Source organism: Pan paniscus, chromosome 2, assembly GCF_029289425.2.
Source record: "Pan paniscus chromosome 2, NHGRI_mPanPan1-v2.0_pri, whole genome shotgun sequence".
Classification (NCBI taxonomy): Eukaryota; Metazoa; Chordata; class Mammalia; order Primates; family Hominidae; genus Pan; species Pan paniscus.
The window spans coordinates 53,861,691-53,886,540 of NC_085926.1; the positions used below are offsets into that span (position 1 = coordinate 53,861,691).

Below are 24,850 nucleotides of genomic sequence, written 5' to 3' on the forward strand. Positions count from 1 at the left end.
AAAGCAGCAGAAATCCAGTACCTTAGGCCAGAGCACCTTCCACCACATCTATGGCTTGCTGAAATTAACTTTTCCACTTGCCCTAAGCCCTCAAGAACTCCTCAGACACAAGCCCATGCCTCCCAGGATTTGATCTGTCCACATACAAGGCTGGTTTCATTGGCATACAGTCCAACTTGCACAATGAAACAACCTACCTTAGGCCTTGTGATCACATCCACATTTTCAATTATTCGCCTGAAGGATGGTGGCATTTTGTTGAGAATTCTGTGCTGCAGAAATTCTTGAGCTTTATGAAACATCAAACCACCTCCCACCACTAGGATGGAGCTGTACATCTTCTTTTTGGTGTCGTCAGATGCTGAAAAGACAGTTGACATCCTCCATGCTTTTTTCTCCACATCCATAATTCTAGGCCAAGCCACCAACACGTCTTGCTTGAGCAAGTGCAATAGCCTTCTCAAAGATTTCCCTCCAGCCCACCCTCCACACTGCAGCCAGGGGAACCCTACGAAACACAAATGTAGGCATGTTGCCACGCCACCGCAATCCTACTTGCAGGATTAGGATCAAAATCTTTCAATGAGGCCGAGCATGGTGGCTCACGCCTGTAATCCCAGCACTTTGGGAGGCCAAGGCAGGCGGATCACGAGGTCAGGAGTTCGAAACCAGCCTGGCCAACATAGTGAAACCCTGTCTCTACTAAAAATACAAAAAGTAGCCGGGCATGGTAGCGTGCGCCTGTAGTCCCAGCTACTTGGGAGGCTGAGGCAGGAGAATCACTTGAACCCAGGAGGCAGAGGTTGTGGTGAGCCGCGATCACGCCATTGCACTCCAGCCTGGGCAATGGAGTGAGACTCTGAAAAATAAATAAATAAAATCTTTAAAGGGACCCACAAGATCCACTACGGGTGGTCCTCCCCTGCTTCTCTAGCCTCATCCTCACACCCTGCTTCCCAGCCACACAGGTCTTCACAGGCTTCTTCCTCTACCCCATCTGTGACTGCTAACTGACCCCTTTCATCCTTTACATCTCTCTCAAGGTCCGCCTTCCTCAAGGAAGCTTTCCCTGCCTCCCACCTTCCATACCATCCCCTAGTGAGTAAAGATTCTATGTGAAATTCCTCAAATTATTACACAAATGTGAAATTACCACTGGCAGGTGCTACAAAGTTTATCTAAAGGGTACTGACTGCTTAGTAGTAGCCTGCCAGTGGTAATTTCACATTTGTGTAATAATCTGACTTATTTTGGCCTCTTCCACTAGGCTATAAACCCATCCTACTTCGTTAATGTATTCCCAACACCTGGCAATGCAAGCCAAGTAGGCGCTTAATCACTTTTCAATGAATATGTTATACTGCACAAGTATATCCTAGACTGAACCAATTTATTTAACTGCTATCTTGTTTCACTGCTATCTCCCGGTCTCCCCAGATGTGCTTACAACAGCAGTCTATGCTATGGAGGATGGCTTTATCCAGGCCCAGGGCTTTCCCTTCAAACAGCGAGATGGCAGTCTTCCTGGACATCAGCGCAGTGAGGGCCTCCTCGGAATCGTTGCCGGCCATCAGGCCATCTCCCTGTGCGGACCCCAAATCTACCTCCTGGGAATGGAGTCTTTCTGGAAGATCAGAGGACTGGCCACGAAGATCCCCTTCAAATCCAATAGGTTTGGATGCAGACTTTCGGTCAGCAGTAGCTTTTGCAGACTTTAAATCAAAAGGACAATCAAGTACGTGGTATTACAACAACAGAACACTATTGATGTTGTCTAGCTAGATCCCTCCCTACCCTACTACTATAAAACAAAAGCCACACAGCAATACAACAACTGCCCAGCACCCATTCCCAGGTAACTTAGGAATGAGAGACGGTGCACAGATGAAGATGCTTTGACCATTCCAAAGCAGGGTAGCTGCTGGTAGGCAGGGTAGCTCTCAGAACCTTATCATCACTGGTTAGATTTTAAAAGTGAAATACCAGTGCAGACAGACTTTCTTCCTCGTGCCCTGAGTTTTTAAATGGAGTATTCCAGTGGGATTCATGGGCCATGACTGTTAAGGAATTCTTACTTTCAGATCCTATGAGTCCACCTCATGCCTGCCTCTGGGGAGGAACAAAGACTAGAAAATCTAGTCTCCATCATGAGCTGGTACTGTTTCATTAGCAGACAAGACCTTCAATTTGTGCCCCTGTACCAGACATCATATTATGGGGATCCACTTTCAACAAAGGAATTCAGCTCTTTGGCTATGCCACACATCTTTCACAAAATTAAGTAACAGGTGAGATTTTAATGAAAATACTACTGAAAAAATATTCAGAAGTAGATAATGTAAGTAAATGATATACACCAAAAGGAAAGTGTCATTAACTTTTAAATGTATGGACTAGCATTCAGAAAATTAATGTTTGCTGAATAGAGAAATATGTCTTCCAGATTTTAAACTCAGACTTCAGTTCATCTACAATTCTAAAAGCTATATCAGTGTTATTATGCTGGAAGATAGAACTGATTACAATGGCCTATTAACTCTGGACAAATTTCTCCTTCAGGGACAAAACTCTCTCTTCTCCTACCAGAATTGCTACGGACCTGTTCTTGTTTGCTCTGTGTGGCCAGCAGGTAATGTTCATCGTGAGGATCCTCAGGATCGCCCTGAGATCTGTGCTGCAAAGTCGTCATTTTCTGTCCAACAATTCCAAAAGTTGCGGGGTAAAACAAAGCCATTGGAGCCTGTACATGGAAGAAAAAGAGTGATCAACAAAAGATACTGCCTCCTGAAAAAAACTGATCCACTAAATTCTGTTCTTCTAAAAACAAAACTGGCAGATCAGATTCCCTAAGTTAGACTGGGCAATGTTCTCTTTCGGGAGTGGCATTATTTCTCTGGTGCACCATATGCCAGAAAACTCACTCATCATCCAACCAGATGGGTGATATGACACCATATGAGAGAAATCTCAAAGCAAATATCAAGTACCTCAAAATCTACTTCATAATTTCCTAGTAAGAATGATACCTTTCTTTCTAATTAACACCTCATCATATAGGGGCTAAATAGAAAGATATTCTTCAGATCCATTCTAGTCTACACCAGTGGCTTAAATGTTGGTTTAGTGGATAATCTACAATCAGTTGACATTCTGATCTCACAATGTTTCCAGCAAGGGCATATTCTCTCAGTTTGATTGAACCTGGATAACTTTCTTTCTACCCATGGAAACAGATACCTATAAGTTACCTGCAGTTTTTCATCTCCTAATCGAAACTGGTAAAGCAGGGCAGGAGAATCAGGATGTCGAATCTGAAACTCATGGTCCTGAAGCCCAGAGATGTCCTGATTCCAGGAAAAGATGCTGTCAGTGAATCAGTAAGAATGCATGTAAACTCTTCAAATTATGCTTCAGCCTCACTATCATCTAAATATCACCTATAAAAAGACCAACCTACAGCTTTGTACCACTCTCACTATAATTTAGTAAAATAGGAATTAAGTTGTACTTTGTTCCCCTATTTAACATTTCTGGAATTTCCACTGTTTGCATTATTTGTTTTCCCCATTATCAATATACGTTAGTACAACAATGACCCAAATCAATAAGCAAATTCCCTCAGTAACTGGGAAATTTACAGTATTTTTGTTTCCCCAATTTTTTAAAATGTAGATTACCTGAAAAAAGTAAAAACAAGTCTCAAACAAAAAAAGGATACCAATCCATATATAGCAATGATTAAACACTGATTGTCTGCAATATTAATAAAGTGCTTCAAATTATAACATTTAACAAAATGTCTGTTCTTACATATTTACCTACTATCTTCCTTACACCTAAAGGTTTATCTTCATCTTTTATCAGGATGAGACAGAGAAATTTGCTAAACTCGTTCCCTAAAAAAATCAAACTGTTTTCCAGAGCCTAAGACACAGCCTCACTGCTCGGACTTTAGCAAAAAACTCTCACTCCTTAAGGGCTTTCACCTGCAGGCTTTATCTTGGGTTGAAAAAGGCAGTATAATGCTGTTACTTCATTTTATTTATTTATTTATTTTGAGATGGAGTCTCGCTTTGTCGCCCAGGCTGGAGTGCAGTGGTGCAATCTCGGCTCACTGCAAGCTCCACCTTCCAGGTTCACGCCATTCTCCCGCCTCAGCCTCCCGAGTAGCTGGGACTACAGGTGCCCGCCACCACGCCCGGCTAATTTTTGTATTTTTATTAGAGACGGAGTTTCACCGTGTTAGCCAGGATGGTCTTGATCTCCTGACCTCATGATCCACCCACCTCGGCCTCCCAAAGTGCTGGGATTACAGGCATGAGCCACCGTGCCCAGCCAATGCTGTTACATTTTTAAGTATCTTTTAAATCTCTTAAATTTTTCCTAGAAACAAAAATAATCAGCAATATTGATTCTGCTCCCACCTGATCTAAATGACAAAAAGTTTCTTTAAGGTGTTGCAGAAGAAGACAATCCATTTTATTTGTTAACTGGCATTCTCTGTAAGGGAATCCAGCTCGCTGCATTAGCCAGTAAAAACATCTTGACACATCAGATCCTCCGTATGCCAGACAAAGCCTAAAGTTAAGAGAAAAGGGTAGATGGTTAATCTGTTGGTTAAGAAGATGCAAAAGGTGTTTGAAGAAATCCATTAATGGCTGGGCATGGTGGTTCCTGCCTGTAATCCCAGCACTTTGGGAGGCTGAGATGAGCAGATCACTTGAGGCCAGGAGTTCAGGACCAGCTGGCCAATATGGCGAAACCCTGTCTCTACTAAAAATACAAAAATTAGCCAGGCATGGTGGTGCACACCTGTAATCCCAGCTACTCGGGAGGCTGAGGCACAAGAATTGCTTGAACCCAGGAGGAAGAGGTTGCAGTGAGCCAAGAGGTCACGCCACTGCACTGCAGCCTGGGTGACAGAGTAAGATTCTATCTAAAAAAAAAAAAGAAACACAAAAAACAAACAAAAATGTCCATTAAACACAGTGATATATAGCAAGTTTCAAGAAATGTATGTTGAAAGGACAGAATGAATGGATGGAAGAAGGGAGAAAAGGAACTTCAGCAAAAACCAGTGGGGAACACCTAAAGTAGTCATGATGTTTGCAAAATGTATCTGAGAAACCCAATACTCACCATTAAATCCAGCTCACTTCCCAGTCAATATGTGTTTATCATATGACAGTTGTTTGGTGGTCTACACTCACTAGCATGTAAGGCAGCAATGACAATATAAGACAAACTTATGGGAGAATAGCTTAGAGAAAGCTGTCTACTGACTGAAGGTTTCTACAATTTGGGAAGACAGCTGCTGTATTATTTTATTGGTAGGAAACCTGGGTCCAGCATTTTCTCCACACTTTGAGAACAAGTGGCATTGGATATTCTAACAATGGATGAGCCAAAATAACTCAAAATGGATTTTAGAATGTACTAGAACTTGGGGCGGGAGGCAGCAGATGACCCTTTCTCATGGACGATTTAAGCCCTCTTTTAAAGACTCAACTACCTAATGTGGAGGACGGGAAGAATGAAAGCATCCTGAGGGGCAGCAAGAAGCCATCTCTGGAGCACAAAATGCTTCAGAGAGCCCATACCTGCATTACCCGAGCGTGCTTACATATGTCAGGCTTGCCTGAAGAAGGACAAGCTGCAAATCTGGTCCTGATAGTTATTTTCTTTACCTGTCTATCATCATAAAGTTATTCACCCGCAGAACACCACTATGACAAAAAATGCAGATATTCAAAACACTGGCCAGAGAATTCAGATTGAAAAGGTCGATTTTCTCCTACATGACTTGCCTAAATAAAGCTCTGCTATAAGGGTGTGATTAGTAGCTCTATGCCAAACCACAGCTAAAGACACGAAGCTACTGTTTACGTTTCCCCTATGGGAAAGCGCATAAAACATACCAGGACTTTCAGGGGCTGCTGATGTAAATTCATATTAAGAAGTTCCAATGGGAAGGGTAAAATGATTCGTTTTAGCCTTGCTAGAATATGCACTTCCATAATCTTGCTGGTTTACCATGCAGACTTTTGAATTTATGGTTATCTTATAATTTTTAACCTGTTATTTCTTATTATTTATGGTTGAACAGATTATGAGGGAAGAGGGAACAGGGAATGCCACCTTCCAAGTTCCTTACCGAGTATTCCGATGAGACACCCCATCCTCCACACAGCATACACTTGTCTTCTGGTCCCCAACATCTACAATACACGTGCTGCTTAAGCCACTTCCATAGGTGGCACACACAGACTCCTGATGGACCACAATCCCTTGGCGGCGGGGGGGGGAAGGCAGAGTAGTCATTAGCTGTACCACAGTAAAGATCCCAAAACAGATAATCAGCTGAAGTGGGGAGCCTAGGGACCTCTGGGCAGGGCATCTGAGGAACACTGATCCTTTCAGAATAAGCATTTAAATAAGTCAGTAGGCCCGGCGCGGTGGCTCACGCCTGTAATCCCAGCACTTTGGGAGGCCAAGGTGGGAGGATCACGAGGTCAGGAGATGGAGACCATCCTGGCTAACACAGTGAAACCCCGTATCTACTAAAAAATACAAAAAACTAGCCGGGCATGGTGGTGGGTGCCTGTAGTCCCAGCCAATCGGGAGGCTGAGGCAGGAGAGTGGCGTGAACCCGGGAGGTGGAGCTTGCAGTGAGCTGAGATAGTGCCACTGCACTCCAGCCTGGGCGACAGAGAGAGACTCTGTCTCAAATAAATAAATAAATAAGTCAGTAAATAAGATTAACTCTGTCATTAAAGAAAGAAAATTCCATTTAAAATAGGTTTCACTGGGATATCAGACATACCTGAAAAACCCATCTTCATTAGTATCATATTCACTAGTTCCTTCACATGCTGCTTATTATAGATATCAGGAATTAACAAGATACATCTATAATACTAAAAAGAAGAACAAAGATAAAAGGGTTAGCACTCAAGTCTAGTCAGGTCAAATTCACACTCCTTTTTAGAGAGACTTCCCTCCAAAGGAGTAGCAGCTACGGTTACACACCCAGATTAAAGCTCAAATCTCTGTACTATCCTTTGGGTTTTATAAAGAAAAAAAAATGCTCAAGTGTTTTTTTTTCCTTGAAATTTTTAAAAACTTGTAAAATCAAAAATAAGACAACTGATGTGTCAATAAGGTCCAAAGAGAAGACAAAAATGAGCAAGCTTGCTGATTTGAGTAATAGAGACACCAAAGAAACAGAGAAAGAAGAAAAGCACCAGAAGGGAATTAAGTGAAGAAGAAAAGACATCCTCATGCCACCAAGATCCTCACCCTGAAGGTCAAGAATATTTCAAGAAGGACACTATATTACAAACAACTCGGTAACGTGTACTTTCATTGACCAAGAATCTTAAAAACAATCCAAATAACTGAGGATTTTAGCTCACCTTTAAATCTTTCAGTGGGATTTCCAAGTATTTTTGTATCGCATGAGACCATATTACTTCAATATCTGCCAGAACAGCTGTAAGAGAGCCCCCAGGGCCTGGGTGAATATTTAACTGACCTCTTCTGATAGGCCAGTGAATATTGTAACAGTCCAGTGGATTAACATACAAGGCCTAGAAAAGGAGGAAGGAGATGAGTACTTTGTTAAAACTTTTCTCTCAAGGTTTTCTGGATTCATATCCAAAAATCTAACTAACGTTTGCTGAATGTGAGAAATGTTGAGAGCGAAGTAGGAGTCGGTGTGACTATCTGGTACTCAAAGTAGGATTATAGAACGCTAGGAAACAACTAGGACTGGGTGGCAACGTAAGTGAATTTTAGGAGGAGGATCAGCTTCCCCTTTTTTCATTCTATTGTAAAGAAGTTTCTTACCTCTTCTCCTACTAAATACTCAGGGTGATGAGATGTGTTTGTCCACTTATTTCCCGAACAGTGATCTAAAATTGCAGGTCGCATCTGCTTATTGTAGGAGCGTGCCTGAAAAGAAAAACCATCAGAAAATTATCTCAATTTATTCAAGGCGGGGGCAACATAAGGGTCTCCTTTTCTTCTCTCTCGCATACTAGACACATTGGCAAATTTTAATCACAAATATTTGGCAAAATATTGACTGGCTGTAAAAGGATTCTCTTGTCCTTTTTACAATCTTGGGGTTCTGTTTCCCCCAATTTTAACACCTAGGCTGTGATTCACAGCCAGTCCAAAATTAACACTAAACGCTGCTTAAAGCTGAATTCAAATTTATATGTAATACAGACTCCTGTCCATTCCTATCATATTGGTTTATCATATGAAATTGAAGAATGTAGTAAGAACAGTTTCCCACCAAGATCCTGGAATCACACCTTCTCAGGTAAAGTATAAACTTCCATCCACTTGCCTACCACCACCTTATAAATTATGTGGCTTGCCTAAGCATTTGCAACACTGACTCGGGTATTCTGTAAGTAGTTATGAGGGGTTTTCTTCCTTTTTAAGGAACTCCCATCTTGTATTTGCATAGTGATATAGGAAGAACATGTGAATGGTATTATGATACAAATAGTGGTGATAAAAGAATAAATCTGAAGAGTTAATCGAACCTGTTCAGGGGACACAGGAATGCGTCTTGTACCATTGGACATCTTTTTAGACCATATTGCTTGATCCACCATTTTAAGGCCATTTTGTCTTTGTTCATTACTTTCTGGTTTCTGGGGGAAAAATGAAAGATGAGCAGTACAAAGGATTTAATGAGAAGACAAAGCAATTCAAAAACTACTAATTTAATCCAATCTTTGGAAATGCTCCTTCATCAACAAGTAGCGTTTCCTTAATCTTTATCACATGTACTACTCTTAAGAATTCCCTCTAGCCTGGGCAACATGGCAAAACACCATCTCTACAAAAAATACAAGAAATTAGCTGGGTGTGGTGGCACAGGCCTGTGGTCCCAGCTACTTGGGAGACTAAGGTGGAAAGATTGCTTGAGCCCAGGAGGTGGAAGGTGCAATGAGCCGAGATCGCACCACTGCATTCCAGCCTGAAGAACAGAGCAAGACCCTGTCTCAAGAAAAGAAAAAAAGAATTCCCAGGAATCTTTTATTATAAATAAGTCAAAAGCAGCCCTCACTATAAAACAACTATATGCAAAATTTTCAAGTGATTTTTCATAAAATTTCTCACAGCACTAATCAAAGCATACCTACTTCATGTTTAAAAAATATTTCAGAGACTCTTCCATACAATTATATAATTCTTATGTTTACAATTTTGACAATGACACATTCCTTCATATGTTGATCAGTAAGGCTTAAACTTTTTGGTTAAGCCATAAACTTATTGGTTCTCATTATTATAGTATAAAGAAAATGCCCATAAATATCTTTACAGAAATGTTTTCTTTTGATTTTTATTTCTTAAACGTACTCCCTAAAGTAGAATTATAAGATCCAAAGATAAATAATGAAGTGCAGACTCTTATATCAGCAAGTTATATTTAAACTTACAACTAGACTTACGTAGAGTCTGCTTGTTACACTAAAAAATGGAACCCTAAGGCCTACTATCAGAATTAAAGAAACTTTACATTCCCAAAACTATCCTTGACTTAAAACTTCAAAGTAAAACGTGGATTATGATGTAATATATAGATTTATCATTGATCACAAAGAATTTTCCTGATAATTACCATCTGCAACACAGGATAAAGTAGATGCTTACTGCAAGAAAATTTTTTCTTTTGCCTTGAAATTATGGTTAATCTAAGATCATAATAAGTGCTTATTGTAACAATCTAATTTGCTAATGGATTGAAAATAAGAGTTTGACTTATTGACTTAAACTGTAAGTATCTGAAAGAGATACTTACAGTTTAAATATGGCTTAATCCATAAGTTTAAGCCTGTTAACAAGGACCTGAATATATCACTGTGAGTGATGATTTTGTGTCTTCCATTATAGATCACCTTCGTCCACACTCAATTCACCCTGAAAGACTTACTTTTGTTGTAACTAATTCTTTACATCTAAAGTCACTAGCTCTGATGAAAAATTAGTGACATTATTAATGTTTTAAAACACAGCAAAGCTATGAAGATGTTTCTTTAAGATTCTGGTGTACTTGTGTCTAAGCCCTCCCAGGGAAACAACCTTAGGCTTTCTCTCCAGGTCGTTTTTGACTTACATTTAGTCCCTCCCTTAGGAGCCAACTGTCCTTGTATAGGTGCTGCCCTTGTTGTTTGTGTCTTCGGGCAATGACGTGAGGAATGCTGGCAGGAAGAGTGTCTGTGGCTCGACCAATCCTTAAGGTTGTTGAACCTGGATGTATGACAATGATGAAGTTGCTCTGGATTTGCTGCAGATATAAAACATAGATGTGTGACTTTGTAAATAATATGCAGGTAACAAAGTTAAACAACATACACATAACAAGCTAAACTAAGAAGCTGACTCAAAGGTATCGAAATAATTCAATAAAGAGAGTTCTTTGAGAAGTATCCAATTACTGCTCTCTACCTAAACACAAACTCATTGTTTATTATGTTCCCTTGACCTGAGTTATAGTACATAGCTCAACAAATATTTGTTTAAATAAATGAAACAAAAATTATCCACTACAAATTAACATACAGTTATTGAGCATTTATGTGACTGAAGAAATGTTGCTATACAATCCGGGCCCAAGCTCTGAATTCACGGATCTGTCTACAAATTCAGACTGCCACTTCCTTGCTCTGAATGAAGCTCCTAACTCACAGTTACTGTGAGAATTAAATGAGTTATACATGTAACTCAGAGCTGGGCCACAGGAAGCATTCGAGGAATGTTGGCTCTTAACTATAGTAAAGCCTTTCAACGTGATCCACTGCCTTCACAAGAGGTCAGACTCTGTGGCTTACATGACCCTCATGATATGGCCCCTGCTAAGATCTTCAGTCCCCTTCCTTAACTCCAGACATCCTAATCTACTGGCTGGGCCTCCAACACTTCACATCCTCTGTTGGCACAAGTGTCTTCCACACTGTTCTTCTTCCCTGAGATTCCCTCCTCCCTCTGGTTAGCTCCTAATCACCTTCAGGACTCTAAACAGATGTCACCTCACCTCCTTTGAAGAAACCCTCCCTGACTGTCGGGGATGGAGGAGGTACTTGCTTGAGTGCCCAATACTGCCCTCTGCACAAGACCATTCCATGCCATGCTCTGATACCTGTTGTCCTATCTCCAAGTGTGACCTCTCTCCTCCTAATCACCACCCACAGAGTGGGAGAATCCTAGAGGGAAGGATCTGGCAAGGCCCTTACAGACCATCCAGTCAGCCTTCTCAACTAGACAGATGGAGAAACCAGGCCTGTGCAACAGTAATGGCCACTCTGGGCTTACGGTGTGCCAGGCACTGTCATACTAGTGATAACTAACAAGTAGCTGCTACTAGTTAGGTATTATTCTTAACCCATCTACCGGTAAGGAAGCTGGATCAGAGATGTCCTACATGAATTTCTGAGCAGTTTATGCCTCATTTCTTCTGTGAATTGTACACTGCCTGTGCCCGTTTTCCTACGTGAATGCTGTTTTAGTTACTGATCAGTAAGGTTTTGTGTACGTGTATACGTCTAAGGTCCTTTGCCAGGCACGCTACTGCAAATAATTTTTTCTAGTTAGTTTAGTTTGGTCTAATAGTGTTGTTTTTGATACACAAGCTCTTAATATATATTTAGACAAATGTCCACCATTTCCTTGCTTTAAGCTTGAAATGACTTCCATTATCTGAGATTTCCTTAACAAAGGAAAAAGCCTGGACCCAAACCTATCACTTAACAAGCACAGGCTGACGCTCCCAGTGAGCCAGCCTGGTCCTAAACTCTATCTGCCACCATTTAACCCTCACGGCAACTTGCTAGGCGGCTGGTATCACCGTGGTCGTTTTATGGTCGGGGAAGCTGAGGCCAGAGCCCGGACAGGAGCGCACACAACCAGCCGGTGGGGCGTGCGGGAGATCGGAGCGGTGTCCTGCGGGGGCTCCGCCTGGCTCCTGGCGCTCCGCACCTCCCAGCCCTCGGCGTCCCGGCGCGCCACGACCCGGAAAAGAACGACCGCTTCCGCACTCCCCACCAGGAGCTGGGGCCTGCAAGGGGAACTCGAAGCCTCCCGCCGCCTCCCGCCCCCTGCCTGGCAGCGGAGGACCCAAGCAAGGGCAGAGTTCCAACCCAGCCAGACCCGCCCCGAGCCGCACCTCTTGCAGCGACTCCGGCACCAGCGCGGGCACGATGGGCCGCTTCACGCCGCGCTGCTCCTTCTCCTTCTCGCCGCCCTTCTCCTTTCCGTTCTCCGTGTCACCCTTCTCAGCCTGGGTCATTGTGGCCGGAGACACCCACCAACCTCTCGCCTCAGCGCCGCAGCCACGACTGCCGGGATGGAAGGGCCACCGCGCAGGCGCACGGCCGGTTGCCCACAGTCAAGATGGCCGCCGCGGAGTCGCCCCAGAGGGCTCCGAAAAGGCGGGGGTGGGGCTGCCCGGCGCAGGGGCTGGGGGCGGGGTGTGCTTGCGGATTGATTGGGTGGGTGTTGCTGCGATTAGTCCTGACTGTGTAGATGCCAGCAACATAGTACACATAGCTTTTCGAGCGCCTAGTGGGGGTCGGCTGATAACCCGCATCTTATTTCGTCCTCACAGGCATCTCTTCTCCTGGCTTCCCAGATACCATATGTACTCTTAGTTTTTCTCATATGTCTTCATGTTCAGTCCAGCCTCTGATGTTGGGGTTAGGTCTTTTCCAGGCACACTCCTTGGGTGACTATCCAGTTTCCTGGCTTTAGCAATGAATACGACTCCCAAATGTATATATCCAGGATGAACCGCTCAGAGAGATCCGGACTGATAACCAGCGCCTACTTGGTCTCTCCATCTGGATTGTCTACAAGGCACTGCAAACTTAAATATGTCCAAAATGTAACTCTTGATTCCCTCCCCTCTCACTTTCACCATCTCAGTAAATGTCATTTTGATTCTTCACTTGTTGACAGCTTCTACATCCAATCCATCAGTAAATCCTGCAGTCTCTAAAATAGATCTTGAATTCATCCACTTCTCCATTCCCATGCCACTACCTAGCCCAAGCCACTATCATCTCACCTGGATGATTACAACAGCCTCTTAACTCGAATTCCTTGTCCTGTCCCCCTATGATCTGTTCTTATATAGTTGCCCACGTTGTTTTAAAATATTATGTAGTTAATACTACTATGTACCCAGCACTCCACTAAGACTTACCTCAAAAATTAGATGTCACTCATGCTTTAAACTCTAATGGTTTCCCTTTGCTCAAGGAACAGAATCTAAACTAACCACCACCTAAAGACCATATCTAGTTATTGCTACATTTATAATTTCACCTCACAACACTCTCCCCATTCCTTGGCATTTCCAGCTACACTATCTTTGTCAGACATGCCAAGCCCTTCCCGTCATCGGGCTGTTGCACTTGCTGTTCATTTTGCCTTGGATGCTCTTCCCTCAGCTGTCTCATTCTCACGTCTGAACTCAAATGTCACCTCAGGCCTTCCGCAGTTATCCTCTCATCATCCTATTCCCTTTGAAGCATGAAGCATTAGTCTGTAATTATCATGCCTGCTCACTTACTGTCCCCCACACTAGAATGTAAGCTCCGTGAGACTTTGCCAGTTATCTTCAGTACATGGTAGGTGCCCAATAAGCATGTGATGACTAAATACTAAATAAAGAACTCTTGGAGGTAAAAATTTAATCCCCGTTTTACAGGTGAGTGAAGTGGGATAAAATGGCATAATTCACTCAAGATCATAAGCTATTGAGTAGCAAAGACAAGAGTTAAGCATAAAGTACTCAAGAACCTGTGTTTTACATTCTATCTGAAGTGCAAAGAAGAATACCTGAATGTCAAATGCAGCCAGGACTCTGGGATAAGACCCGAGGAACAAGTCCTGCAGCAGCAGTGCTAGGAGGCAGAAGAGGACCATGGTTCACATGCTCAGGAAGAGCCATCAGTAACAACAATCAACCACCTACTGAGACTCTGCCATGGTCTCCCCGCTATAGGGTAAGGTGGAGGTTTAATAATGCCTCTGCCATTCACTGGCAATACAATCTAGGAAGCTGCCAAACTTTACTGAACCCTTGCATGTATCTGTATAATGCAAATGTCATTATACATTTACCTCACTTTGTATATATGTATACATTATACATATCCCTAACTTTGTCAGAATTTAAAATGTGTAAAAATTTACAGGCTGGGCATTGTGGCTCACACGTGTAATCCCAGCGTTTAGGGAGGCCATAGTGGGAGATCACTTTAGCCCAAAAGGTCAAGGCTGCAGTGAGCAGCCACTGTACTCCAGCCTGGATAAGAGTGAGACCCTGTCTCAAAAATAAAAATAAAATAAAAATAAATAAATAAAAAAAATCTGACACATAATTGAAGTGGCCAGCAAACTGTTATCCTTATCCTGAAACCTGCATTGTAATTGCTTCTTTATCCTGAATACTGGTATCTTATGCCACAACATCCCATTTCCTGACAAACGGGGTTGAATAAATGCTGATAAATCAATATAAAAAGGCTTTCACCTGAACACTTGGTTTCAAAGCCTGTTAAACACCAGAAGAGGAATTATCTGTTTTCGTTTTTCCAATAAATATTTATTTCCAATAAATACTACATGACTATCTTACATGTAGTCACTATTCAAAGGACTGGGGTAAAGACAACAAAATTCCTAGTCTGAGCTTCCACTCTAGTGAAAGAATGTGAAAGTTATCAGTATTCAGATGGAGTTTAAAGCCAATAGGCAGTATTTTGAGTGATGCTATAGAGTGCAAATTTGTCAAGATAGCATGGAAGCCCATGGTTTTATTTATTTTTTTGAGACAGGGTCTCACTCTGTTGCCTAGGCAGGAGTGCAATGGCATGCTCACAGCAACCTCCACCTCCCGGGTTGAAGCGATTCTCCTGCCTCCGCCTCCCAAGTAGCAGAGATTACAGGTGCACTCTACCACGCCTGGCTAATTTTTGTTATTTTAGGTTTCGTCATGTTGCAGGCTGGTCTCAAACTCGTGAACTTAGGCGATCTGCCCGCCTCAGCCTCCCACAGTGCTGGGATTACAGGCATGAGCCACCGCGCCAGGCTGAAGTCCATGATTTTAAAAACTATTTAGTAAATTTTCATTTTGTAGCTCAGTTTTGTTAGCTATGGCTTTATAAATACCCTGATAATTACATTTGGTAGCAAATTAGACACAATGTATTAAAGATTGATGAGACAAATATGTTAAAGATAAAAATTAATTCAAGAGCACAGATATGCTATGCATACTACTAAAATAAATAGAGTGATTTATAAATGAGAAAAAGTTAACAATGAACAGTGTTTCAGAAGTTGAAAAGGTGACACTAACAGTGCTAAATACGCAGGCTTTTATTTGTTTTCTTCAGATTGCTTTTTCGTGAATATAAAGATGAGGAGTCCATTCTGCAACCTAAAAATATTTACTTATTAAAACTATATTAATACTTTAATAAACTATACAAAAAGGTAATGAGACAAACATCTGCATTTATGGAACTGCATGTCAGTCAGGCCAGTTCCCTGCAGAGGGAATTCCCAGCATGACCTCATTCATCTGTGAGGACACAGAGCAGTCCTTGTTTAGACATACACATTCATCTACTGCTCATCATGGTCAGCCTTCCACTTCTTGATGGTTTCCTTCTGCTATGAATGCGCATGTCCGGTTGTCTGCTTCTTAGAGCAGACATTTACCTGAAATAAAATGTTACAATAATTAGTTACTGGTTATTAATTTGGATCTGTGTGAAAACCCCAACATATTACATGTTATAAAATCTTTCTCAAAAGACATTTTGATAATAAGGCCAGTGAATTTTTCAAGGGTTAAGATAACAAATATATTTCCAAATAATGTCTGAGTAATTATAAGCTGTTGGGCAACTTCTTAAAGAAAACATTACTACAGAAGTGTTTTCAAAACAAAATCCTACAAAAGAATTTCAGATCTGAAGTTACCTTCCTCATCCACCAGCCATTGGAGGGGGACTAGGGCCACGCAGATGATTGATTCTACCCATTCTTCGGGGAGGGTTTCCCGGTGGCCTAATAAAATAAAAAGTTAGTATCTACTGTTTGATAGACACAACTTTGTCTCCTTTTAAAAGCACTCAACTAGACCCTTTTCTTTTTCAGCACCCACATGACCCTAAAACACAATTTAAAATAGAAACTAACATTTTAGGTCAGGAGGCAAAAATTAAAACACTTAAAGGGACCAGACACATAATGCACACAAGGAACTAAGTCAAGAAAGGACTGTGATGAACTGAACAGCACCTCCAGTAATGCCCCACTGAAACCCAGCTCCAGCTGATTTTTGCCAGGTAGAAACATAAGCCTAGCCCAGTGCTACTTGATCTTGATCTTTACGGCTTTTTTTTTGAGATGGAGTCCCACTCTGTCTCCAGGCTGGAGTGCAGTGGTGCGATCTCAGCTCACTGCAACCTCTACCTCCTGGGTTCAAACAATTCTCCTGCCTCAGCCTCCTGAGTAGCTGGGACTACAGGCGCATACCACCACACCCAGCTAATTTTTGTATTTTAGTAGAGACGGGGTTTCATCATGTTGGTCAGGATGGTCTCGATCTCTTGACCTCGTGATCCACCCGCCTCGGACTCCCAAAGTGCTGGGATTACAGGCTCAAGCCACCGTGCCTGGAGATCTTCTAAGTTTTTAATTAGCAACTAGAAATCCAGATGTTCAAACGAAATCTTTAGATTTTAATGTTGGCCATCAGTTTTCATCCTCTAATTTAGACTTTTTCCATGGGATATTTCATGTATATTTTAGCTTTGTCAGATTAACTGATTATTATCAAATCAGAAGCAATTGACTTTTAATTTACAGTAATGCATTAATTTTGTAAAATAGGATTTAAACTTTCAATTTCCAAAAATCTAACTCTATCTACCTAAAATATCTAATAAAGGTATACAAAGACATAAAAACAACTATTATCAATTTAAAAAGCTGTACCCTCTTCCATCATCATATCTGGAATCAGACGAGTTTCCATAGCTTCTTCTTTTTTTCACATCTTGCTGAAGCAGAGTTTTGAAACTGAAACAAGGGGCAGAAAACAACAAAGGTATCACTTTTGACAACATTCTAAAATATATTTCCATGGTTTTTAACCATCATCTCTGTGAGAGGATTACTAAACCCACTTAGCTCCTACCCCACATTTCTTGCAGCCAGCTGGACACCACCATCTAACTTAAGCATGTGTCTAAACTGAATGTGCTATGTTGTACACCAAATCTACCCTTCCTTGTATTTCTTATTTGCTAATAACTCCCCTAGACAGAGCATGAAACCAGAGTCATCCCTGACCTCCACTTTAAATCAGCCATCGGGTTTTTACAGTGTCTCATGTTCATTTCCCCTGCAAAAGTCTACCTAACATCTTAGGGAAGGAGGGGCCAAGGGTGGTGTGGCAAAGGCACAGGGCTTCTGGGAATCCATTGAAATGGAATTTTTAAAAATGATATGTAAAATTATATGGAAGGATTTAACTGAGTTTAAAAAGTACTTTTATAAACAACATGGAGTAGGTGAAATTTGTAAAAGAGTTAAGTTTTGGATTGGGTAACTTAGGGCCTCTCTGGTGCCCTGTTGTATTTTTCTATGGAACCATCTCTTCCATTTTACATTCTACACCATCTAGTTTATGCTATATATAGCCATAAAATTAAACTTTCTAAACCACAGCTAAGATCAAATTAAGCATAAAGACCACAGCCTGATACTCAAACTTCTATGCCATCCTTCATGTGGTTTCCTTTATCTGGGATAACTTCCTCTGATGTTCACCTCCCAGTCATGCCCACCCTTGCAATATGAAGATATTTACTGACAGTAAACTCAATGAAAAAAGGGTCTCCCACATCTTTGCATCCCTACAGTTCCCTGATCATGAGACACTCAAATATATATTCAAATTTAGGAATAGGTAAGACTTCTTAATTATTGATGAACAATTCTAACAAACAGCATGTAAAAGACCAAAACATGCATTTAACTAGTAACTGCTTACAATTATGAAGACATTTAAATTTTTGTCTCCTTTACCAATTCTAACCCTTCATTATAAAAAAGTTTACTTCTTTGGAATTTTTTTTAAACCAGGATATAAAACCTTTTATTTACTTGTTATATAATATGGAATGAAAGTTGCACGCACAAAAAAAAAAAAAAAAAAACAAGAATAGTAGAGAGAAAGTGAGGTCCAGTCATTTAGCATCAGAATTGACAGACCCAGCCATAGGTTGAAGTAGTTACCACCAAGGTTAAGATGTGGTGAAGTTTACCAATCCAACTAACATATACTCATAATCACAAGCTATCTGGTGGTAGCAGCTTTATCACTAACGTCTATTTCCCTGTGTAAAGCTATTTTTTAAATTGCAATAGAAAACTGTTTCAGGAAAGTTGAGCTTATTTAAGATCCCTAACATAATGCACATGATGTACACCTGTCAACTTAAATATCAGGGCAATTAAGAGCTCTTCTATACTTACAACAAAACCACAAACTCAGCTATTCCCCAGAAGAAATCTGTTATCAAAGATAATCTCCATGGAGACTGACTCCGGCTGTCCAACACTTGTCCTACAGATAAGAATTAAAGAAACTTTAGTGAGTGCTACAAATCCCTAACCCAAGAGGCATCACATTTAACTATTGAGGTAACAATGATTGGGGTTTTAACTTGCCCATTGTTCCAAATGGCCAACACCAGAAGAAATCTGTGAGCATCATTCCAAGGAAAGGTTCGGAGAAGTAATGTTCCATTATCTAGGGACATTCCTCTAGTATGTCAAAAGCCTACTGGTTTATAAACTTGGTGGGTGACTTCATTCTATTCAACTACTTTCTCTCTTTCTATAAATATATAACAAAGGCTGGGCGCGGTGGCTCATGCCTGTAATCCCAGCACTTTGGGAGGCCGAGGCAGGCGGATCATGAGGTCAGGAGATTGAGACCATCCTGGCTAACATGGTGAAACCCCGTCTCTACTAAAAACTACAAAAAATTAGCTAGGCATGGTGGCACACACCTGTAGTCCCAGCTACTCAGGAGGCTGAGGCAGGAGAATTGCTTGAACCCAGGAGGCAGAGGTTGCAGTGAGCCCAGATGGCGCCACTGCACTCCAGCCTGGGTGACAGAGCAAGAAAAAAAAAACAAAAAACAACAAAAAAACACATATATATAAAACAAAAATTTATCATGGTTTAAAAATGTAACAATGGTTACCAATGGTTAACCATTTTAAAGAGTACAGTTCTGTGATATTAAGTACATTCTACATTGATGCACAACCATCACCATCATCCACCTCTAGAAGTTTTTCATCTTCTCCAGCTGAAACTCTATACCCATTAAACCCTGATTCCCATTACCTTCTCCACCCAGCCCCTGGCAACCACCATTCTACTTTCTGTCCCGACAAATTTGACTACTCTAGGAACCTCATAAAAGAAGAATCATACAATTTCTGTCCTTTAGTGACCAGCTTTTCACTTGGCATGTCTTCAAAGTTCATCCATGTTGCAGTATGTGTCAAAATCTCCTTCCTGAAGGTTGAATAATATATCCTTGTATGTATATACTACATTTTGTTTACCCACTCATATCTGTTGATGGACACTTGAGTTGCTTCCACCTTCTGACTACTGTGAATAATGCTGCTATCAACATGGGTGTAAAAATACCTCTTTATTCAAGTACTTTGAAGAAACAAATGGGACAGGTGAATATAAAGGAATGCTCACACCACTTCCATATTCCTAAACATGTTGAGTATTTCTTTTCATTTGCAAAGTCTCTTGCCTGTATAAAAAGATTGCGTATTCATACTCTTACAAGTCTTTGGAATCAGTTATTTTTATAAAATTCTTATAAAGAGTGTGTATGCTCTAAGTACTAAAGAGAATTTGGCTTGTTCTTCATTAAAATAACTACTGTTTCCTATAACAGCATACTCTTAATTCTAATAGACTCTAGCTTTATCTTAAGCAAAACTGGATCTATTTTTCAAACCACTTTAATAGAAGCTACAACATAAGTTGGTACACTATATTTCAGCCTTGCAAATCAAGATGTCAGAATATTTTCGGGGAAGAGTAACTGTCAACTACCTCTCCTTTCCATTATCCCAAGAGTTAACCCCACTCACCTCTACCCACTCCATGAGGGTTTACTTTTCCTCTTTTCTTGACCAGCTTAATTTCAGATACCCACTTGGATCTAAGCTCTCACTGTGCTACTGAGAGCAAGGGGCTACAAAAGTTTAGAGGGTGGATGACAGGCTTAGTTCTCTGCCTCTTCCTAGCTCTGCTTTGTTGGCTGATGTGACATTTTCTTTCTCCAACAAAAAGTATTCCAGGGCTAGCCATCACATAAGATTTTTGAGAAAAAAAAAGAAGTCATCTGACAGTAGGAGAAAGATTTTGTCAAGTGCTGATAATACAGTCCTAAGAAGGTGGATCTAATTGGAACCTGTCATTTCTTCCTCTGTGATTCTATCTTGCTTTTCCACTTTCCCTTTCTTAAGGCAGAATGTCCCTTCCACCAATATCCCCAGAGAGAAGTAAGGTGTTTGAATGCAGTTGCGTTTCTCAACTTTTAAAGTACGATAAAGAGTCCTAATCGGCTACTTATGTGGACCAAATGAAATAATGCGAACAAAGTAAGACACAACAAATACAAGGAATTATTCAATAATTCATACAGAAGCTTCCAGCCTGAAGCTTATATCACAAAGGCTATAAAACAGGCTATAAAACAGACTAAAGTCTGAAAGCGCCCAAAACTAAGATGAAATTTTGATGCTTTTCTGTAGTGTCCATCAATCTACTTGTTTCAAAGATTTTTAAGTGGGAGATGAGAAGGGGAGATTTTTAAAAGTCAAGAAATGCAAAAGTGCAGTCAGCCAGAAGGCTCCTCACTGACTACCTTACTCGTCTCTGGAGAAAAACAGATGACTCAAATAGAACCAAGACCCAGTTCCAGTGATCCACAACTCCTTGTTAAGACTGTACCAAAGAATTTCACCTGAGTCAAACAGGTGGGCAGGCAGCTCTAGCACTGATCTGACACAGTCATGTCCTTCCTTTCCGGTCATCTTCTTTGTGGGGTCGCAGAATTAAGTCTCTCGGATTCTCCATTCCGGTAATAATTAACTTGCTCCTAGGGGAAGATAGTACTTCTTCCCATGCCCCTTGAAATTCGAGCAAAAAATTCCATGTTTGACTAGCTACCCTTTCCTGGGGAAAAAGCCTACGCAAAGCTTTCTTCTAATTATCATCCTAGGTCGGCTCGGTCTTTTTACACGTTGTAGATAGGGGCAGCATAACAGATAACAAGGACGCTGACGTCAGCCTACCTGTGATCGAATCCCGACTCAGCCATTAAGTTACCTCTGTGACTTAAATAGCCCAGGCAAGCTATTTAATCTATCTGAGCCTCAGAGTTTCCACCCGTAAAACAGGATTGAATGTGACGATAAGCAAATAACTGAAACACTGTCCAGGGCACAAGCGCTACGTGTACAGCGTCGGCGTCATTGTCCTTACTAGTTTTAAGGATACCGACACCCGAGAGGAAAGACCACCCTCGCAAATCCACAATCAAGCGCTTGCTGCACGAAGGCGGGGTTGCAGGGCTCCCAGTACTCAGCGTGAGGCCGGCGGGACCTCGGCCCCCGACTGCCGGCTCAGAGACCATCGGCTGACGCGCCGCAAGCCGAGGCGACTTCGGTCCAGCTCCGCCCGGTCGCGGGGCGCTAAGCCCGGGGAAGCCGCACCGGGCCCAAGACTCAGCGAGCGACGATGAAAGGAACCTGGAGTCCGATCTTACAAGTCACCGGTCGAAGCCACAGCCCGCTCTCAACTTACCGTTCGAGATGTAAACCATCTTGTCCCACTTCCCCGCTTCGGAGCCACCGGGCGCCTGGCCCCTGTCGGTTTCTGTATCTCCCTCTGCTCCCCGCCCTTCGAGCGTCACAGGCCGCGATTAGACAAAATGCTGACGAGGACGAAGGTGGGCAGAGCCCATTGGCTGCTGAAAGAGACGCGCCCCCGACGGGCGTTTTTGCATCGTCACATCGCGACTTCCGGTTAGGCGGAGGCGGCCGAGCTGACAACCGGATATGACGTTAAGGACTGCCCTGTAGTGCCCGCGGTTTCCAGTCCTCTATGCGACTTGATCGTGCAGAGTTGGTTCGCACCGCCCAGTGAGGGGAAGCTGTTTTCTCGTCGATTGATAGGCTCCGGGTCTGGGTAGGAGAGGCTGCCCTGTATGAGGTAGCTTGAAGGGCCGCTGACAGGAGGAAACGCTTCCGAATTTTCCAGACGTGTTGACGTTTGAGGGTGCTGACTACACGTTAAGGAACTTTATTGTCACGCCTTTGGGAATATACTGCCAGGCTCTTCCTAGATATATTCATTCTCTTTAAAATGAGCGTGTCTACCTGGGTTCACCAGAAACTGAGTTTTTCTTAGCCTTTTGTGAGGCAACTGAAAAGTAAATTGAACTGTAGGCCCTTTCTCTGCTTGTTTCTTATTGATGGCGACTGCTTATGACCACTTTGGTGACAGACGAATTAGAAGACATGTCTTGGACATTCAGTAAATGTGGACCACATACCATGTATATTTACTCTGCTCCAGCCAGTGGGCTGCCTCTGTTCCTTGAACGTGGCCATTTCATTCCCTTCTCAAGGCCTCTGCACTTGGCTATTCTTTCAGCGTGGAGACCTAATGGCTGCTTCCTTTGACTTCCCGCCCCCAGTTCTCAAGCCATGTGTCATCTCTTTGGAAAGATTCCTAATCGCCTTCCAGAAAATGAAAATTACATGCTAAAAATCTATTTTGAGTTTAACAATGTTGGTTAAGATTTTATGTTCTAATACTTAGAACTGACAAAGATCTAATTTTATGTTGATTTTGGAGAGAGCATTTTCCCCAGAAAAGTTCATAATAGGACAAGACAACATCCTTCACCTCATTTGGGATTTGTGCAGCACAATCATAAAGGATCATTTCTGCAAAAATATTAGGGCAGGACCGTTAATTTTCCCAAGGGCCTTTCTTATTCTAGACCATGCCACCATCATCTCTCACCTGCTCTACGCTAGTTTCCTTCTAAATGAAATCTCAGGTTCAGTCTTTTACCATCCTTAGGCAGTTTTACAAACTGTAGCAAGATCCATCTTAAAACGGAGATCATCTCGTTCCCTTGCCTAAAACCTTTTGGACACTAAAATTTAGTGATTTCCTATTGCTCTTAAAATCCAGTTCCTTGTCGTGGCTTGCAGGCCCAAGGTGACTTGTCCTCTTGATTGCTCCTCTCACTGTACTTTCAGCCACATCTCCCCACCCAGATTATGCTCTGGCAACATTGTTGTTTTAGTTTATGAACACCCCCACCGAGATTATGCTCTGGCAACATTGTTGTTTTAGTTTGTGAATACCCCGGGTTTTACTGATACCTCCAGGACTCTGCCCATGCTTGTCCCTCTACCTGGAACCCTCTTCCTCTGACTCCTTGCACATCCAGCTCATTTTATCCTTTAGCCCTCTGCTTAGTTGTCACCACTTCTGGGTGCCCTTCCCTGGCCACTCATCTCCGTGTTTATTTTCTTCATAGTAATTCACATTGTGAAACTGTCTGATAATTAATTTGTCTCTTGTCCTCAAGAAAATATAAGACGTAAGAGGTCAGGAATCCTGTCTGCCTTATTGTCTTTTATATCCTCAAGGTCTGTCATAGTTCTTGGCAAGTAGTAGGTGCTCAGATATTTGTTGGTTGGTTGAATGAGATTTTTTTAGACAATTTTTTGACAATTCCTTAAAATCTCTCCAATTGCCAAAGGAAGAAAGAAACTAACATTGGGATCTCCTGAGTATCGGACATTGTGAGGCTATCTCTTCCTCTCCATTCCTTTATCTAGATCATTTTTGCCTGAGATTTAATGCAGTGATTTCCTAATGAGCTACCTCTAGTTTCTCCATACTCCATTTCATGCTATCTTCACCTGTTAGTTTAATCCAATCTTGCCTCTCCCATTCACAGACCTTCCGTTTCTTCCCACCACCTGACAAACATCATTCAGCCTCCCTGGTCTGGCATTAAGGGCTTTCCTGATACATCTTAGATTTTGCTCTCTGATTTCTACTTCCCTAGTAGACCCTTTGTTTTCCTGCCTTGTTGCCTCTGCTCATGTGTTTCCTCTTGAAGGGAACTTTCTCCACCTGCTAAAATCTAATCAATCCTTCAAGTCAAGGCATGTTCCTCTCGAATAACAAAGGTGAAAGGACTTTGAAAATTGAAAAAAATTATATAGTTAGTTACAATTATAGTTAGTTACAATTATATAGTTAGTGGTAGAGGACAAAGATAGCATTTCCCCTCTTTCCCTAACCTTTAATATCTGAAACTAAGTATTAGCCACTAGCCACATGTAGCTGTTGAATATTTGAAATGTGGCTAGTCTGAATTGAAATGTACTGTACAAAATACCAGATCACAAAGATTTAGAATGAAATGAAGACTGTAAAATATCTTGTTTTTAATATTGATATGTTGAAATGATATTTTGGAGATTAAAGAACATATGTTACTAAAAGTAATTTTATTTGTTAATTTTATTTATTTTTATGTGACTACTAGAAAATTTAAAATTACATACTTGTCTCACATACATGGTTTACATTACATTTCTGTTGGATACTGCTTGTCTAGAATGAAGACATTGGCCTGGCAAAGAAGAGGTATTCAATAAAT

The 24,850-nt window shown here is 41.6% G+C and overlaps 2 protein-coding genes across 10 annotated transcripts in view; both read right to left on the reverse strand.

The window, feature by feature from the left end:
- ACTR8 (actin related protein 8) overlaps positions 1–12,431 on the reverse strand; it is a 23,256-nt gene extending 10,825 nt beyond the window's left edge. For 2 of the 8 annotated variants that reach the window (XM_063602453.1, XM_008972087.5), the window contains exons 1-12: positions 12,188–12,394; positions 10,142–10,312; positions 8,559–8,669; positions 7,849–7,953; positions 7,416–7,589; positions 6,824–6,917; positions 6,155–6,218; positions 4,425–4,578; positions 3,249–3,344; positions 2,600–2,740; positions 1,448–1,712; positions 198–361 (exon numbers count right to left, since the gene is read on the reverse strand). In XM_063602453.1, coding sequence (XP_063458523.1) covers positions 198–361; positions 1,448–1,712; positions 2,600–2,740; positions 3,249–3,344; positions 4,425–4,578; positions 6,155–6,218; positions 6,824–6,917; positions 7,416–7,589; positions 7,849–7,953; positions 8,559–8,669; positions 10,142–10,312; positions 12,188–12,310 — 1,662 coding nt within the window. In that variant the 5' untranslated portion in view covers positions 12,311–12,394. Of the gene's footprint in view, positions 1–197; positions 362–1,447; positions 1,713–2,599; positions 2,741–3,248; positions 3,345–4,424; positions 4,579–6,154; positions 6,288–6,823; positions 6,918–7,415; positions 7,590–7,848; positions 7,954–8,558; positions 8,670–10,141; positions 10,313–11,869; positions 12,120–12,187 lie in introns of those variants that run through there. The other 6 variants (XM_055110062.2, XM_003818725.6, XM_055110064.2 and 3 more) reach the window with 6 other exon arrangements.
- A 2,959-nt stretch (positions 12,432–15,390) lies between these two features.
- SELENOK (selenoprotein K) lies at positions 15,391–22,183 on the reverse strand. Of its 2 annotated transcripts, XM_003818726.7 has the most exons (5): positions 21,961–22,183; positions 18,583–18,673; positions 17,038–17,121; positions 16,018–16,104; positions 15,391–15,753 (listed from the first exon to the last, which is right to left on the reverse strand). In XM_003818726.7, exons 1-5 carry the CDS (start codon positions 21,977–21,979, stop codon positions 15,750–15,752), a joined length of 285 nt encoding a protein of 94 aa, XP_003818774.4. In that variant the 5' UTR covers positions 21,980–22,183; the 3' UTR covers positions 15,391–15,749. The 2 variants fall into 2 exon arrangements, with proteins under 2 accessions (XP_003818774.4, XP_014199744.1); XM_014344258.3 differs by lacking the exon at positions 15,391–15,753 and having other exon boundaries at positions 16,014–16,104; positions 21,961–22,118.
- Between the last annotated feature and the right edge of the window lie 2,667 nt (positions 22,184–24,850).